Consider the following 19,668-nt stretch of genomic DNA (forward strand, 5'->3'; position numbering starts at 1 on the left):
GGATGTGTGGCTCATGTCTGTAGTCCAGATCTGGGCCAGACAAGGGCCGTAATTCTTTGCGGCACTTGGGCCAAGTGTAACTCCTTGCTTGGCCCAGAGCTGGGCCAGATGTCAATTGTTATGTGGGTACAAGGCTGTATTTTGTAGTGCTAAAAATGAAATGGAATAAAAAAATATTATGGCAAAAACAAAAAAAATAGGAATAATCCACGCAGTTATTAATGAAGACACAATGTCTTATGCAGAGGTGTAGAAAGTACTCAAACATTTTATTCAAGTGGAAGTACAGATACAAATTTTACTCAATCAAAAGTACAAGCATCTTGCCAAAAACATACTATAGTAAAAGTAAAAAAGTACAACTTTAAATTGTACTCAAGTATTAGAAAGAATAAGTCTTTTTTTCCTGACAGAAATACAAAAGTATGGTTAAAGACAGAACAAAACAAAATGCAATGGCACAAGTCAAACGCATATGTTCAGTGCAACAACAACAGTTAAAATTAAGCACAGCAGAACACCAAAATAAAAATACAGGAAAAGGGATTATAAGGAAACACCATCCTTTCCCCCCTCATGCCATTCATTTATCAGATGAACACAAACTAAGAGTTTTAGGGAAAAATTAAAATCATCTCTCAAAGTGTATGGGGCATCTAAAATGACACTTAAAAACTAAACACAAAGTGAATATGACAGTAACTTATGCAGCCCCTGGTAATAAATCAGGGTCGTCTTAAGTGAAACAACATATGCAAGAAGAATACACATACTAATATTTTAATATTGACTGTCGTGGTTTCTAAAGTGGTCCTGCCCCCTTGCATTATATGGACTAAAAATATTTGCTTGTGTTCATCTGAAGAAAGAACGTCATAAACATCTGAGACAACATGAGGGTCAGTAAATGGTGAGAGAAATTACATTTTTGGGTGGACTATCCCTATGAAGAGGAATGCAGAGGCTAGGAACATTTTCCAGACATTAACGAAGAGAGTCATAGAGTTAAAACATACAACATTAACATTTTGATATGCATCTTTGTATATTTAAAGCCTACGATTTTTATATTTGCAAATGTCTAACCTCACGTGACCCTTTTTCTTCACTCAAGCTTACAGACAAATCTAGGATGCTGCATGAATCTCTAACTGGTATCATATTTATGGGTTTAAACTCTCCCAATCTCTGTTTAAATCTCTTTCCCTGGACATTTCTATATAGTCGTTTAGTTCCTCTCTTGTTTCTTTAATTTCCTTCAGGACATCGCAAAGATCTTTATGTGTTTTCCTCATTTTAGCAATGGACTTGAGTAAACTTGACTTGACCTTTTTTGGATTATCTACTTTCCCCTGTCTCATCCTGTGAATGTCAATGGAGTCTTTCACTATGAAGACAGTGTCAACAATGACTAGGATTCCACTCAACACTCCTGTGACTGCAGCTGTGGCAGCTGCTGCAGCCCGTCCTACTCTAGCAGTTTGAGCAGCAATCCTGCCAACATTTGCCAGCAGACCGAGATTCATGAGTTCTCTGGCACACATTAGTTTCCTTTTCTCTACATTGCATGACATTTGCACATTGTCAAAAGAGTCACTGACAAAATCCTTGAATTTTTGGATTACTCTCAGTATCTTTCTCACTGTATTTAGTGAATCGAGAATTGGTGTCACTTCGGTAAATTTATGCTGAATTCTCTCAATGTTCTCACGAAGTGATTTTTGTTTGACTGAATTGGTAATGCTGGAAGCAGCACCTGTTACACCACCTGCAACTCCAACTCCAACACCAACACCAGTTACAATCAGAGATGCACCAAAAGTAAAAGGTGCCAAAATTGCACCAACCACTGCAGTGATTCCTCCAGCTGCTCCAATCACTGAACCTGACAGCGCACCTGCTGTATATTTATGATGAACCTTCTCTAGCGAATCCGTTGTTTCTCCCCACTCTTTAACTAAGGCCTCAAATTGATCATAGTGCTCATTGTAGGTCTCATCAAAGATATTCAAGGACATCATGAACCTTTGTTCCAGTGCTTGTGGAAATGTCTTGTTTCTGTCTACGGCCTCTCTTAGGAAGGGTTTTGCTAGAATGTCATCAGCTGAAGGTCTGGATGTAGGGTCAGTGCTGACCATTTCTTTGATTAAGTCCTGCAGATCCGGTGAATACATATTTGAGAATTCAAGAGGATTTCCTACATTGAGGGAGGCTTGTTGAAAGCGACGTCTATTGACATCTGACTGTGCAGAAAAAAAACAATATAAGGAAAGTCTGGTTAAAGATAAGATCCAGGATCATGAAACGGTTTGAAGGTTTTTTTTAATTATTTTATTTGTTAAATATTTGCTTGTGTAATGACATCCCTAGTAGGATATTGCGTGCTATTCTATAATTGAATACAATTAAGTTTTCTTAAACAATAAAAAATAAACATAGTAATATTCCAAAGCACACATTTTTTTTCTATTAGAGATACAGTGTGCTTCTGAGTGACATCTAGTTGGTGAACTGTCACTTGTGCTGCCTCTAAGACCAACTTGATACATGCTAAATGATTATGCCAAAACCATGAGCTGTACATTAGTAATGAACAGTGTTTCACTCTGAAACAGTCCACATACGCACATCCTGATTGTCCTGAGTTAGATGTGTTCCTGGGTCAACATATTTTGTTGACCCTGGAACAATATTTTAATCTAAAAATATAATTTTGACCACATTCCTACACCTAACCCTAACCTTACCCATGAGTAATCCCTAAAATCAGAGGATATGATAGATGAATGACACTGATGTACAAGCACCACACACTCATAAGCATAAACTTTACAAAAACTAGAAAATATATATATATATTTTTTTCAAATCTGATTGGTTAATCACAAAGATGTTGAACTAGGAAAATGTTGCACTTGGTAAAATCAGGTTCTGTTTCCACATACGGTGAACGTGATTTAACCAAGTACAACATATTGCAATCAACCAAACAGAATTAAGGGATCACTTTAAAGGAAATGTCAGTTTTAGGCTTATAATCAGTTAGGTGCTTCTACACCTTTGTTAATCAGCTATCATTTCCCTCTGATTTTTAGGAATAAATTATGGGTAGGGTTAGGTTTAGGGGGAAGGGATTGGGTTAGGTTAGGGGTGTCGAGCTCCAGTCCTGGAGGGCCGCAGCTCTGCAGAGTTTAGATGCAACCCAAATTAAACACACCTGATCCAACTAATCAATTCATTCAGGCTTAATTGAAAACTGCATAGTATGTGTGTTGGAGCAGGGTTGGAACAAAACTCTTCAGGGCTGCGGCCCTCCAGGAACTGAGTTTGACACCCCTGGGTTAGGTCTATACACACGTGGACAAAATTGTTGGTACCCTTCGGTCAATGATGAAAAAAAAAAAAAAACCTCACAATGGTCACAGAAATAACTTTAATCTGACAAAAGTAATAATAAATAAAAATTCTATGAATGTTAACCAATGAAAGTCAGACATTGCTTTTCAACCATGCTTCAATGGAATTATAAAAAAAAAATAAACTCATGAAACAGGCCTAGACAAAAATGATGGTACCCCTAACTTAATATTTTGTTGCACAACCTTTTGAGGCAATCACTGCAATCAAACGATTCCTGTAACTGTCAATGAGATTTCTGCACCTCTCAGCAGGTATGTTGGCCCACTACTCCTGAGCAAACTGCTCCAGTTGTTTCCGGTTTGAAGGGTGCCTTTTCCAGACGGCATGTTTCAGCTCCTTCCAAAGATGCTCAATAGGATTGAGGTCAGGGCTCATAGAAGGCCACTTTAGAATAGTCCAATGTTTTCCTCTTAGCCATTCTTGGGTGTTTTTAGCTGTGTGTTTTGGGTCATTGTCCTGTTGCAAGACCCATGACCTGCGACTGAGACCAAGCTTTCTGACACTGGCCAGCAAATTTCTCTCTAGAATCCCTTGATAGTCTTGAGATTTCATTGTACCCTGCACAGATTCAAGACACCCTGTGCCAGATGCAGCAAAGCAGCCCCAGAATATAACAGAGCGTCCTCCATGTTTCACAGTAGGGACAGTGTTCTTTTCTTGATATGCTTCATTTTTCCATCTGTGAACATAGAGCTGATGTGCCTTGGCAAAAAGTTTCATTTTTGTCTCATCTGTCCATAGGACATTCTCCCAGAAGCTTTGTGGCTTGTCAACATGTAGTTTGGCATATTCCAGTCTGGCTTTTTTATGATTTGTTTTCAACAATGGTGTCCTCCTTGGTCATCTCCCATGTAGTCCACTTTGGCTCAAACAACGACGGATGGTGCGATCTGACACTGATGTTCCTTGAGCATCAAGTTCACCTTGGATCTCTTTAGAAGTCTTACTGGGCTCTTTTGTTACCATTCGGATTGTCCGTCTCTTTGATTTGTCATCAATTTTCCTCCTGCGGCCACGTCCAGGGAGGTTGGCTACAGTCCCATGGATCTTAAATTTCTGAATTATTTGTGCAACTGTAGTCACAGGAACATCTAGCTGCTTGGAGATAGTCTTATAGCCTTTAACTTTAACATGCTTGTCTATAATTTTCTTTCTAATCTCCTGAGATAACTCTTTCCTTCACTTCCTCTGGTCCATGTTGAGTGTGGTACACACCATGTCACCAAACAACACAGTGATTACCTGGAGCCCTATATATAGACCCACTGAATGATTACAAGATTGTAGACACCTGTGATGCTAATTAGTGGACACACCTTGAATTAACATGTCCCTTTGGTCACATTATTTTCAATCTTTTCTAGGGGTACCATCATTTTTGTCTAGGTCTGTTTCATGAGTTTATTTTTTTTAAATAATTCATTGAAGCATGGTTGAAAAGCAATGTCTGACTTTCATTGGTTAACATTCATAGAATGTTTATTTGTTATAACTTTTGTCAGATTAAAGTTTTATCTGTGACCATTGTGAGTTTTTCTTTCATTGACCGAAGGGTACCAACAATTTTGTCCACGTGTGTATTTTTGGATTGTAATGTTAAACACGTCTTACTTGACGGCGACCCTCCACATACATTACTGAATCACAGCCTTCTTGTGGCATTTACAAATACAAATTTTATCACAATTTAAATTTTATTTTGATGCATCATCCCACATAGCAATTGTCATCTGGCCCAGCTCTGGGCCAAGCAAGGAGTTACACTTGCCCCAAGTGCAGCAAAGAATTACGGCCCTTGTTTGGCCCAGATCTGGACTACAGACATGAGCCACACATGAGCCACACATGAGCCATAACTGGCCCAAATCTCAGCCAAACAGTAACTTATAACCAGCCCTGAACTGAGCCAGAACAAGTTTTATTAGTGCTACCCCCAAGCAACCATTGAATCAATGTTAAAAGTAGTTGATTTGATATTGAATTAATATAACTTTTGCTCCTACTAATAATGTTGAAAAAAAAATAAATTTTAACAAACAACCATTGTTGTGATCAGTGATCGCTTTAGTTGGGCTCTTGACTCTTTGTACTTTAACATTAGATTTTCTTTGTTTATTGTGACATTGTGTGAAAAAAACGTTGCTTGAGACAATGAAAAAGCTAAAATCTGCTGCGATTAGATGATGGTGGTGACTGTAGCCGTTACAAGGTTATTTAATGAATTGCTTACAAGTGCATTGGGCTTTGAATGATGGTGTGATACTGCAATGTGAGAGTAAAGCTCAATAAAACCACTATCATACTTTTATGAATTAACAGAGAATATTAACAAAAAAAACCCCTTTAAATTACTGAATCAATTAGACATCAAGAATCAGCATATGAAACTCAACAATGGTGACAATCAGCAAAATAAAATTATATGCAGAAATGCATGCTGGGTATTAATATAGTAAAAAGTCCCAGCATGCATTGCAGTTGATCTGTTTATCTGAATTAGTTTGGTGATTGTCACCATTGTTGCGATTTGTATGTTGAGTGTTCATGTCTAAATCTTTTTATTTATTAACACAGATTTTTTTTTTTTTTTTTTTTTGCGTTCATGCTACAGAAGATTTACGTCGGTAATGACATCCATCAATGTTATTTAGAATTGTTTTTCAACTGTATTGCCAGTTGCCACCCATTGCAAAAAGTAATTGACCTTTATTTAATTTTAAAACATTTCTTTTCAATAGCATAAGTGTTTATATTGAAACACCATTATAACACAGAGAAATTTATATAAAGAAAAGCAAGAATTAAGAACCCAACTAAAGCAATCACTGATCACAGTAATGGTGGTTTGTTGAAATGTCAACATTCTTTTCAACATTAATTGTTTTAATGACATTAACATTGCCAAATCAACTATTTTTAACATTGATTCAATGGTTTTCACCTGCTCTCTTGCTATCTGGGACCCAGTCAAGTCTTCAGTAAACCACATAGAGTCCAGTCTTTAACCAGAAACCCCAAAATTGAGCCTAAAAAAGGAAACAAAAACCAACTCAGCCATGGATCCATCAATAAGCAGTAAAACACAGTTACACCTTTAGACATGGCTCAGTTTTGGGGTTTCTGGTTTAAGACTGGTCTCTATGTGGTTTACTGAAGCCTGAGATTGTGTGGCACTATTAAAACTTGTTTTGGCTCAGTTCAGGGCTGGTTATAAGTTACTGTTTGGCTGAGATTTGGGCCAGTTATGGCTCATGTGTGGCTCACGTCTGTAGTCCAGATCTGGGCCAAACAAGGGCCGTAATTCTTTGCTGTACTTGGGCCAAGTGTAACTCCTTGCTTGGCCCAGAGCTGGGCCAGATGTCAATTGCTATATGGGATGCAACCTTACACTGGATCTGTTTGAAAGTAAAACAGTCATTGAAAGGGTTTTGCTATACACAAACCTTCGAAACCTACCTTTTATTAAGTCAAATGATTATTATTAATAGAGTGCACTTTGAGAAGGAAAAAAAAAAAAACTCACCCAAACATCCAGCATGCAGAGATCATAGAGCACCCATCCCAGTGAACAAATATCACTACAAAAAACAAACATACAACAAATACATAAATGTAAATAAAGGATCAATTAAAGTGCATTGTTTAGACAGCTAAAGTAGTTAGCATTCCATGTAAATACTATGCAAGAAATTTCAATATTTTCAATTTCAAAATGCATACCTTTTGGAAGTATATTTGTTCTGATAAACTTCTGGGCTGAAATAGAGATCTGCACCTGCAACTGATTTTGTATAAGGATTTGCTCTGAAATAAAAAAAAATATAACCATAAATTGAGAAGAGAAAAGGGCAGCAATACTTGGCAAATGATTAACTGAATTCTACTTCTTTTTCTTCTACTATGGTCCCACATAGCAATTGACATCTGGCCCAGCTCTGGGCCAAGCAAGGAGTTACACTTGGCCCAAGTACAGCAAAGAATTACGGCCCTTGTTTGGCCCAGATCTGGACTACAGACATGAGCCACACATGAGCCATAACTGGCCCAAATCTCAGCCAAACAGTAACTTATAACCAGCCCTGAACTGAGCCAGAACAAGTTTTATTAGTGCTACCCCCAAGCAACCATTGAATCAATGTTAAAAGTAGTTGGTTTGTCAATGTTAATGATATTGAATTAATATAACTTTTGCTCCTACTAATAATGTTGAAAAAAAAAATTGAATTTTAACAAACAACCATTGTTGTGATCAGTGATCGCTTTAGTTGGGCTCTTGACTCTTTGTACTTTAACATTAGATTTTCTTTGTCTATTGTAACATTGTGTGAAAACATGTTACTTGAGCCAATGAAAAAACTAAGATATGCTGCAATTAGATGATGGTGCTGACTGTAACCATTACAAGGTTATTTAATGAATTGCTTACAAGTGCGTTGGGCTTTGAATGATGGTGTGATACTGCAATGTGAGAGTAAATCTCAATAAAACCAATATCATGCTTTTATGAATTAACAGAGAATATTAACAAAAAAAACCTTTAAATTACTGAATCAATTAGACATCAAGAATCAGCGTATGAAACCCAACAATGGTGACAATCAGCAAAATAAAATTATATGCAGAAATGCATGCTGGGTATTAATATAGTAAAAAGTAATTCATGATTCCCAGCATGCATTGCAGTTGATCTGTTTATCTGAATTAGTTTGGTGATTGTCACCATTGTTGCGATTTGTATGTGGAGTGTTCATGTCTAAATCTTTTTATTCATTAACACAGATTTTTTATTTATTTTTTTGCGTTCATGCTACAGAAGATTTACGTTGGCATCCATCAATGACATCCATCAATGTTATTTAGAATTGTTTTTCAACTGTATTGCCAGTTGCCACCCATTGCTAAAAGTAATCGACCTTTATTTACTTTTAAAACATTTCTTTTCAGTAGCATAGGTGTTTATATTGAAACACCATTACAGCACAGAGAAAATGTGCATGTAATGAAAATCAAGAATTAAGAACCCAACTAAAGCAATCACTGATCACAGTAATGGTGGTTTGTTGAAATGTCAACATTCTTTTCAACATTAATTGTTTTAATGACATTAACCTTGACAAATCAACTATTTTTAACATTGATTCAATGGTTTTCACCTGCTCTCTTGCTATCTGGAACCCAGTCAAGCCTTCAGTAAACCACACAGAGTCCAGTCTTTAACCAGAAACCCCAAAACTGAGCCTAAAAAAGGGAAACAAAAACCAACTCAGCCATGGATCCTTCAATAAGCAGTAAAACAGTTACACCTTTAGACATGGCTCAGTTTTGGGGTTTCTGGTTGGTCTCTATGTGGTTTACTGAAGCCTGAGATTGTGTGGCACTATTAAAACTTGTTCTGGCTCAGTTCAGGGCTGGTAATAAGTTACTGTTTGGCTGAGATTTGGGCCAGTTATGGCTCATGTGTGGCTCATGTCTGTAGTCCAGATCTGGGCCAAACAAGGGCCGTAATTCTTTGCTGTACTTGGGCCAAGTGTAACTCCTTGCTTGGCCCAGAGCTGGGCCAGATGTCAATTGCTATGTGGGGTGTAGAGTTCTATGGGAGCCCATAGAATTGCTTGTGGGAAAGTTATAAAATTTGGCATGCAGGTAGAAGATACCGGTATTGGCGACAACTGCAATATTTAAAATGAACAGGACACTCATGATAACACAACACGCAAATATCCTACTCCAGCGCCAGTGCCTGGTTGACTTCCCAGGTGGCAGTATTGTGCCTTAACGCTGACACCTGTCAAACAAGAAGATGCAGCGCATGCCGAGCTACTCCAAGAAGAACCATGTTCAATATTATATTCAACTGGCTAAACATTTCAAACATAATTTAAAAAAAATTTCACATCAAACACATGAAATATGCCTACATATAAAGTTCACTCTGTTCTTCCTGTTTACCACTCACTTTCATGTCTTTCAAGAAATGGACGAATTCATGATAAATGAACATCTGTATTACGTATTAGCAAGTTATTCAATATTTGACATTAAAATCTCTGAATTCAATCTCTTAACAAATGAAACAGTGGACTTAAAATAAAATTGTTATTATTATTATTAGGGCCCGAGCCCAAAGGGCTGAAGGCCCTATTGTTCTTCTAAGGATTATTATTATTTTTTCTTTATGTTTTGGGAAATTTACACGAAAACTCTTGAAACTTTGCACACATGTTGGAATCTGTGGCCATCAGGACGCCACAGAGACTGGGCCCAGGCATGGTACAGGGCCTCTATGGCACTCTGCCTTTATGTAGGTGTGTGTTGAGTGTTAGAGTATGGGGTTATTTTTGTGTCTGTAGTTTTACTCTCAAACACAGTATGTTTGTTTGAATACTAATTATTTTGTAATTAAAAAAAATAAAAGTCTGCAAAAGAAGTCTTCTTAAATCTCAATAATAAAGAAAATAACAAAATTATTTGCAGTGCGTGCACATTTTTTTACTGACGTTATTGTTCTTTGTGGATTTCAAACACTTTTAACCGCGAAACCAGCCCATCATCGCTGCTTGCAGCTTTAATTAACCAATAGTGTGAGGACCCTATTGGAATTGCTCAGTTTATTATTATTATTATTATTATTCTCTAAAATGAATCACATTTTTGAGGGCTTAATCATGCCCGTGAACTCATGAAACTTTGCACACACATCAAACCTGGTGAAAATTTACGTCTGATATGGGTTGCAGAAGTGGGTGTGGCAAAATGGCACGATAGCACCACCTTTACACGTTCAGCGGTATGCGCTTTGAGCTTCGCTTCACGTACATGCACGAAAATTGGTACACACATGTAACACACCAATACCTACAAAAAAAGGCCTCTTGGAGCAAAATCCAAAACTTAACTGAAAGTTGGTTATTTTTCATTTTCTCAACAATTTTTGTGTAATTTTTGCCATTTTCAGGTGTCGTACACTGTAAAAAAAAAAAAAAAAAAAAAAAGGGAATTTTATGGAAAATAACTGTGATTTTTTTCAGGTTGTTTTCTTTTATTTTGAATTACAGTCAAAACTCTGTAAAACTATCTCTAAATTAAAAACTTGGCTGTTATTTTAAGTATTAAGGCATTAATGACAAATTACAGTAATTCACATTTTTTATACAAAAAAACTGCTGTATTTTTATACAGTATGTTTTCTGTTTTCTTAAATTACAAACAAATAATGTAAAATTACAAAAAAAAATCTGTAATTAATACAATAACAAATCCGTTAGATGATAAAACGGTCAAATGACTGACAGTAAAGTAAAATCTCCTTATTTAAATAAACTGACAAACACTGTTATTTTACAGCTATTTCCTGAATTTAATGATCAAGCACCTTGACTGTAAAACAAAAGACTAAAAACGGTCAAATGACTGGCAGAAGACTAACAAAAGCACAGGGTGCCAAACAAAAACCTTCAAAAAGTCCAATGTCTTTATATAAATAAGATAACAACACTGTTAATTTACAGGCATTTCCTAAATTATTATAAACAAACACCTTCACTGTGAAATTAACTCATTAACTAATGAATTAATTACTTAAACATCACATGACTGACAACAACAGAACATGAAACACTAACAGATCTCTCTAGATCTCAGCATCAAATGTTTAAGAAAATGTAGGATATTTGACCTTAATTTTACTGTTTTTCTTTGGAAGCTGCTTCTGCCAGTCATTGACAGTTTTTATGATTTTTTATGACAGTCTTTAACCATTATTTCCATTAATGGTAAACATTTGGCACCCTGTGCTGCCATGCATTTCACTGTTTTTTTATGTTAAAATTTTTTACAGTGTACTTTAACAAACTGCTCCTAGAGATTTATTCAGATTAACACCAAATTTGGTCAGTAGAGTTTTCGTCGGAGGGCGTGTCCATGGTGGCCTGGCAAATTTCGATGTTTTACCATGAAAGAGGAAGTTGCTATAACTCAGTCATACAATGTCCGATCTGCCCGAGACATCACATGTTTGATAACACTCCTGACCTGAAAACATCTACATGCCCATATTCCGTTTTACACTGCCACAAACTCCTAGAGATTTATACAGATCAAAATCAGTCAGTCTAATCTAAAGGCTTTAGTGATGTTAAATTGTGAAGATCTGGAGTTTTTGTTATAGGGCGTGTCCGTGGCGGCGTGACCAAGTTTGATGTTTTGCCATGGAAACAGATGTTGTTATAACTCAGCCATAAAATGTCCAATCTGCCTCAAACTTCACTTGATAAAAGTGCTGGCCTAAACATATCTACATGCCAGTAATCAGGTAAAAGCGTAGAGGCCACCAGTTGGCAGCAGGAGGTTTGGCACATATAAATGACTTTGACATATTTCTCCTATATTAACTACAGGTATGTGCCAAACTGTTTGAATATCGAGTGAAAGTCCATTTATTTCAATAATTTGTTTCAAAAAGTGAAACTTGTATGTTATATTAGTTCACTACACACAAAGTGAAATATTTCAAGCCTTTATTTGTTTCAATTTTAATGATTATGGATTAAAGATTAAAAAAAAAACAAATCCAGTATTTCACAAAATTACACTGTAAAAAATTTAAACGTAAAAAAACGCAATGCATGGCAGCACAGGGTGCCAAACGTTTACCATTAATGGAAAAAATGGTTAAAGACCGTTTTTTAAAAAACGGTCAATGACTGGCAGAAGCAGCTTCCAAAGAAAAACTGTAAAATTAAGGTCAAATATCCTACATTTTTTTAAATGTTCTTTTTCTTTTTTTAAAATTGTTGTTTTGTAAGTATTGTTTGGATTATCATCACAAAACATTCTCTGTGAAAGAAAGTTTTTTTGTAGTTAACCACTAACTAACAACAGCACACATACAAAAACTAACTATCTCTGCATCAATAACTCCACAGTCACAGACTTTAAATAAAACGTCATGCAGTATAACATCAACATTTTACTGTCTTCTCCCGGACTAAAGCACACGCTGTACTCTTCAGCACAATGGTAACCCACTAAAATCAGACAACAGAAACCTTTAAATCCCAAAAGAACATGAAACACTAACAGATCTGTCTAGATCACAACATCTTCACTTAATACAAACCAGTCTGACGTTGTTTCTTTCATACAAAACTTCTTTTTGAGAATTAACTGAGGTTTAGATGTTGGTGTTTCATTGAAATTAATAAAGTTTGAAGTCACCGTTGTGGAGATAAACATTTGCTTTAGTTGGGCTTTTGATTTTCTTAATAGCTTTTTTGTTTTCTGGTTGCTGTAGCTGTGCATTTCTAAAGCACATTTGTTATAGAAAAACCAGCAAGAAAGTGTCTGATCAGACAAAGTTGGTTATGTATTAAACATTACCTTGTCATCATATAGAGGCTTAATTCACTGATGTCAGCAAAATCCTAGTATCAGAACATGTTAATCAAGATGGATTTCTCTCTGTAATCATACAACCACGCTTCGCTACTTTGAAAGCTTTGGCTGCCTTTTTGAGAAAATGACTTAAACAAGAACAAGTAGAGTCACAGACATCAAGAATCTGGACATGAGTCTCAACAATGGTGACAATTAACAAACTATTCATATTAGCCCTGATTATCACAAAACAAGCTTTTTGTTGATTGTGTAGCGTTTGGGCCAATCAGACACACAATGGTTCATTTGATTCGCTAAATCAATGATTCATTAAATTAACAAATAATCACAGACCCCCTCGCCCAATCCAGAACACTGTCTGCCGGGACATCTCCAATGGCCCACCAGGCCCCTGGTTACCATGGACACCAGAATACCTCGGCCAGATCAGATAAACTTTACAACCTGCAAGTATGTAGAGAGAATCTCCCACTACTTAAATCTCTCTAAAACAGAAACATACTGCTATAGGAAATGACTACTTTCCCATTCATTCACAGACAAACCTTTCTTTGACCTTCCTATCACACATAGCCCAGGTCATTGTGGACAGTATTACTGCATTGTATTTTAATTTTGTCTGTTGTATTTGTATTCGTCTTTCTACTGTTTTATGCATGTATTATGATAGATGACTAGAAGTATAACCCACCTATGTCATGCTTGGACTCTTTGAGTTCGTATTTTAATGATCTAAAAGATGGTGTAAATTAGATGTTGATACCTTTGCAACATATTAGTGTTTTAAGAAACCTTAGTAGTTTTTGCATCAACACCCAATCGAATGACATATGCAAAATACCATGCTCACAGACAAAGAGTCGTAAACTTTCCCTTCAAAGGCGAAAGTTACCATTGGTTCGCGGACCTCCTGGAGGCGCAGCCTCCAGAGAGCTTAAAGGCAAACGGTTGACTGCCTCCCTAGTTCTTCCTTCTTCTCCCTCTTCTTCACTCGTCTGCAACATCTTCCGATTGCTGCCCGTGTGGAGGAACCCACGGGAAGCCTGAACCGGCACAGGGCGTGCCTGGCGGGCCCGACAGGCCCAACACTGGCTTTCGACCACTAAGAGCCAGACACTTCCACTCAACTCCTGAATTCATTTTCATGACTCACCTCAGTCAGTCAGTGGTTCTTTTAGAACCTAAGAAGATGAGCTAGAACTCTTCAGGACTAGCCCAAGCGTGCGCCAGGCCTTGCGGCCTTGTCTTTCCATTCCCCAAAGATCACAGGACTTCAGCTGAGTCCCTCTCAGCTCTTGGTTCTTCTTCACTTTCACATGGGAAGAAACTCCCAGTCACCATTGAGTCAGAACATCTTTGGAATTCATCACTCTTCAGACCCGGAAGAACGTGATTGCATGTCCAAACCCACCACTGCTCCAAACCATCTTTCACCAGAGACTGCATTCGGACACTTGTTCAACGACCAAGGCAATGCAAGTATCGTACACTTAACTAAACAAACAGAGGTTTAGTATAAGCTGTAGACAGCACTGATGGTTTCACAGCAGGTGGTTAACTGACTCTTTCATAGCTTCATTTCCTTGTCTCTCTCTAACTGCTTCTCACTGACCATTCCCCCATGTATGAGTGATTTCATGTTTGTTTGTGTAGATTAGTTATGTGTTAGTCCTTCGTTAATAAACTATTATGCACAAATTACATGAGTTTTGATTCTGATTCTGCCTTGCAAATTAATGTCCCCTTACGATTCCGATTCGAGCTACATGCTCTAATGCACTTTAAGAAAGTTATTTTCTGTGGCCAAGAAAATATAATTTCTTAGAGTTGATTTTACAATTTTACTGAATGTTCGCTGGGCGAACCGATTAGTTGACGGAAAATTAATTCTGCTGCAGTTACTACTGGCAGCTGATATAATTAATTGTAATTATTTATATACAATTCCCTTTGAGCTAAATCGCAACAATTGTCACCATTGTTGAGATTCACGTGCTAATTCTTGATGTTTGGGTGTGTCAAAAACGCTGTTCAAAAATATATAAGAAATAAAAATAAAAAAAAATTGTCATAACATCACAGGACTACTGTGAAATTGCAGAACCTAAAGCTAACGTATTCAGCAATAAGATTCTTGATCTGCTCAGAGAATCAGGCTACTATGATCAATAAACTGTTGACCATGAATAATCAGCTTTATCTGAACAGTTTTTCAATACCAGCTTTTACTATAACAAACATGCTTTAGAAACACACAGTTATAATAACCAGAAAAAACATGAGTTTATAAATTGAAGGATCAAGAGCACAACTAAAGCAAATGTTTATCTCCACAATGGTGACTTCAAACTTTATTTTCAATAAAAACATTAACATATAAACATCTGTTAATTCTCAATAATAAGTTTTGTATGAAAGAAATAAAGTCAGACTAGATGCTGAGATCTAGAGAGATCTGTTAGTGTCTCATGTTCTGTTGCTGTCAGTCATGTGATGTTTAAGTAATTAATTCATTAGTTAATGAGTTAATTTCACAGTGAAGGTGTTTGTAATAATTAAGGAAATGCCTGTAAATTAACAGTGTTGTTAACTTATTTATATAAAGAGATTTGACTTTAATTTTAAGGTTTTTGTTTGGCACCCTGTGCTGCCAGTCATTTGACCGTTTCTTTGCCTTTTGTTTTACAGTCAAGGTGCTTGATTGTTAAATTCAGGAAATAGCTGTAAAATAACAGTGTTTGTCAGTTTATTTAAATAAGGAGATTTTACTTTACTGTCAGTCATTTGACCGTTTTATCATCTAACGGATTTGTTATTGTATTAATTACAGATTTGTTTTGTTATTTTACATTATTTGTTTGTAATTTAAGAAAACAGAAAACATACTGTATAAAAATACAGCAGTTTTTCTGTATAAAAAATGTGAATTACTGTAATTTGTCATTAATGTCATAATACTTAAAATAACAGCCAAGTTTTTAATTTAGAGATAGTTTTACAAAGTTTTGACTGTAATTCAAAATAAAAGAAAACAACCTAAAAAAATAACAGTTATTTTCCATAAAATTACATTTTTTTTTACAGTGTAGAATATCATGACAAAGTTTATCATTTAGGCAAAGTAAATTGTCTCAGTCTGGCTTAGTAGGCTTCAGAATCATGGGGAAGACTGCTGGCTTGACGGTTGTGCAGAAGACCATCATTGACACCCTCCCTAAGGAGAAAAGGTCTCAAACGGCAACTGCAAAAGAAGCTGGATGCAAGTATACGAAGTATATTAACAGAGTGTTAAAAGGAAGGGAAAATATGGCCGGAAAAGGTGCACAAGTGACAGGGATGACCGTAGCCTTGAGAGGATTGTCAAGCAAGGCAAGGGTGGTTCAGAATCATGGGGGAGCTTCATAAGGAGTGGACTGAGGCTGGTGTCAGTGCATCAAGAACCATTATTATTATTATTATTATTATTATTCACCACATACAGACGTCTGCATGACATGGGCTACAGCTGGAGAATTCCATGCGTCAAGACACTCCTGAACCAAAAACAACGTGAGAAGCGTCTGTGCTGGGCTAAGGAGAAAAAGTACGGGTCTGTTGCCCAGTGGTCCCAAGTCCCGGTTTCAGATGAAAGCAAATTTTGCATTTATTTGGAAAACAAGGTCCCAGAGTCTGGAGGAAGACCGGAGAGGCACAAAAGTGAAGCTGCTTAAAGTCCAGTGTGAAGTTTCCACAGTCAGTGATGGTTTGGGGAGCCATGTCATCATTAGTTGATTTGCCCTTTTTTATGTTTTATTATACATTTTTTCCATTGCTGTTCAGTCTTGTGACTGTGTGGTTTCAAGGCCTGTTTGTCCTCATGAATAAGAGATACAAGGGTATGTTTACGAAGACCCAAAGTTTCCGGGATGTTGTTGTGAATCAGTTTGGTACAACACTACGTGTAGGATTTGTGTTCTTCAGATGAAGTCTAAACATTGAGATATATGCACTAAGACTATTCAATAAACTCCTTTTTACCATCATCAATTCATCAATTCTTCTCCTGCTTCTGCTCTTCACTTTCACCGGTCTTTCCTCAGACAACTTCTTGGCTGACAGTAGACTGTTAATAGTGTTTTGGGTATTTTGGGTAACAGACAAAACCTCGTTTAAAAAGGGTTTAGGTATTAGACTACTCTGCAGACGAATTGTTCTGCTACTGGACAAACTGATATTTTCTGACGAGATCTGGCGTCTGGGGCTGGATCTTAATTGTCTAGGCATTGTGACAGTGACCCAACAAGCCTATAACATTTATTATAGCAATATTCTCATTACTTATTTTTGTTTATTTCAATAGCAGTGATGTAAAATCAGTCATACTGTAACCTTGATTCAATGAATTAATTTGTGTTTTTTGATTAAAATCTTCATTGTTTCAACATTAATAGCAGGGGCAAAGTAATGACATCTCTGAATTGTCACTATTATATTTAACATTAATTGAGGGTGCAAAAGTTATATTGTACCAAGATTACTTTGTAACAACACACATAGCAATTGACATCTGGCCCAGCTCTGGGCCAAGCAAGGAGTTACACTTGGCCCAAGTACAGCAAAGAATTACGGCCCTTGTTTGGCCCAGATCTGGACTACAGACGTGAGCCACACATGAGCCATAACTGGCCCAAATCTCAGCCAAACGGTAACTTATAACCAGCCCTGAACTGAGCCAGAACAAGTTTTAATAGTGCCACACAATCTCAGGCTTCAGTAAACCACATAGAGACCAACCAGAAACCCCAAAACTGAGCCATGTCTAAAGGTGTAACTGTTTTACTGCTTATTGAAGGATCCATGGCTGAGTTGGTTTTTGTTTCCTTTTTTAGGCTCAGTTTTGGGGTTTCTGGTTAAAGACTGGACTCTATGTGGTTTACTGAAGGCTTGACTGGGTTCCAGATAGCAAGAGAGCAGGTGAAAACCATTGAAGCAATGTTAAAAATAGTTGATTTGTCAAGGTTAATGTCATTAAAACAATTAATGTTGAAAAGAATGTTGACATTTCAACAAACCACCATTACTGTGATCAGTGATTGCTTTAGTTGGGTTCTTAATTCTTGATTTTCATTACATGCACATTTTCTCTGTGCTGTAATGGTGTTTCAATATAAACACTTATGCTACTGAAAAGAAATGTTTTAAAAGTAAATAAAGGTCGATTACTTTTAGCAATGGGTGGCAACTGGCAATACAGTTGAAAAACAATTCTAAATAACATTGATGGATGTCATTGATGGATGCCAACGTAAATCTTCTGTAGCATGAACGCAAAAAAATAAATAAAAAATCTGTGTTAATGAATAAAAAGATTTAGACATGAACACTCAACATACAAATCGCAACAATGGTGACAATCACCAAACTAATTCAGATAAACAGATCAACTGCAATGCATGCTGGGAATCATGAATTACTTTTTACTATATTAATACCCAGCATGCATTTCTGCATATAATTTTATTTTGCTGATTGTCACCATTGTTGGGTTTCATACGCTGATTCTTGATGTCTAATTGATTCAGTAATTTAAAGGTTTTTTTTGTTAATATTCTCTGTTAATTCATAAAAGTATGATATTGGTTTTATTGAGATTTACTCTCACATTGCAGTATCACACCATCATTCAAAGCCCAACGCACTTGTAAGCAATTCATTAAATAACCTTGTAATGGTTACAGTCACCACCATCATCTAATTGCAGCATATCTTAGTTTTTTCATTGTCTCAAGTAACATGTTTTCACACAATGTTACAATAGACAAAGAAAATCTAATGTTAAAGTACAAAGAGTCAAGAGCCCAACTAAAGCGATCACTGATCACAACAATGGTTGTTTGTTAAAATTCAATTTTTTTTTTCAACATTATTAGTAGGAGCAAAAGTTATATTAATTCAATATCATTAACATTGACAAATCAACTACTTTTAACATTGATTCAATGGTTGCTTGGGGGTAGCACTAATAAAACTTGTTCTGGCTCAGTTCAGGGCTGGTTATAAGTTACTGTTTGGCTGAGATTTGGGCCAGTTATGGCTCATGTGTGGCTCACGTCTGTAGTCCAGATCTGGGCCAAACAAGGGCCGTAATTCTTTGCTGCACTTGGGCCAAGTGTAACTCCTTGCTTGGCCCAGAGCTGGGCCAGATGTCAATTGCTATGTGGGAATAGTGCAATGCAGTTAGAACATTGACATATCAACACTGACTTAACATTAATTCAGTTGCTTGCTATCTTGATATATATCTAATTAATCACATACATACATTATGAATCTAATAATTAGAATTGGTTTACTTATTGCAAATAAAATAAAATTGTTTTGTTTACCTTTTCTGCACGTTTGAGGATCCAAAATCCCCTAGATTGATGTAGCCATCTTCAGTCAGAAAAATATTCTACAATGACAACAGAAATCTAATCAATTATACACAATCAATTTGGTAAAAAAACATTTTAATTATCAGTGTTTACCTGAGGTTTGATATCTCCGTGAAAAACATTCCTCCTCTCATCATGAATATACTGCAGTGCCATACAAATCTGAACAAACCAGTCAAGAATCTGCACACAGGAAAAAGAAGAAATTATCATTTTATACTCCAAAAAAGATGCATCTTTGCTCTCACTCTCGAATATATTAGTACATAAGCCATGTTTAGCAAGAGCTTGGTTACAGTTCTGTTGTCTGTTTTTAACAGGCTACTGCCATCTAGTAGTAGCAGGTTAAAAAAACAGCAAACTTCTCAGAATCCAAATGAATCAAAAAGGTTTGACTAAGAAACTAGAAAAAAGTGGCCACCCCCCAATGCTTTGA

The 19,668-nt window shown here is 36.5% G+C and overlaps 1 protein-coding gene across 1 annotated transcript in view; it reads right to left on the minus strand.

The window, feature by feature from the left end:
• Nucleotides 1-307: 307 nt before the first annotated feature.
• The window catches only part of LOC127161014 (uncharacterized), a 33,502-nt gene continuing 14,141 nt past the window's right edge, over nt 308-19,668 (minus strand). Inside the window, exons 6-10 of the mRNA XM_051103665.1 lie at nt 19,326-19,415; nt 19,182-19,249; nt 7,141-7,224; nt 6,944-6,998; nt 308-2,243 (exon numbers count right to left, since the gene is read on the minus strand). Coding sequence (XP_050959622.1) covers nt 1,164-2,243; nt 6,944-6,998; nt 7,141-7,224; nt 19,182-19,249; nt 19,326-19,415 — 1,377 coding nt within the window. The 3' untranslated portion in view covers nt 308-1,163. The remainder of the gene's footprint in view (nt 2,244-6,943; nt 6,999-7,140; nt 7,225-19,181; nt 19,250-19,325; nt 19,416-19,668) is intronic.

This window comes from Labeo rohita, chromosome 3, assembly GCF_022985175.1.
Source record: "Labeo rohita strain BAU-BD-2019 chromosome 3, IGBB_LRoh.1.0, whole genome shotgun sequence".
Lineage (NCBI taxonomy): Eukaryota > Metazoa > Chordata > Actinopteri > Cypriniformes > Cyprinidae > Labeo > Labeo rohita.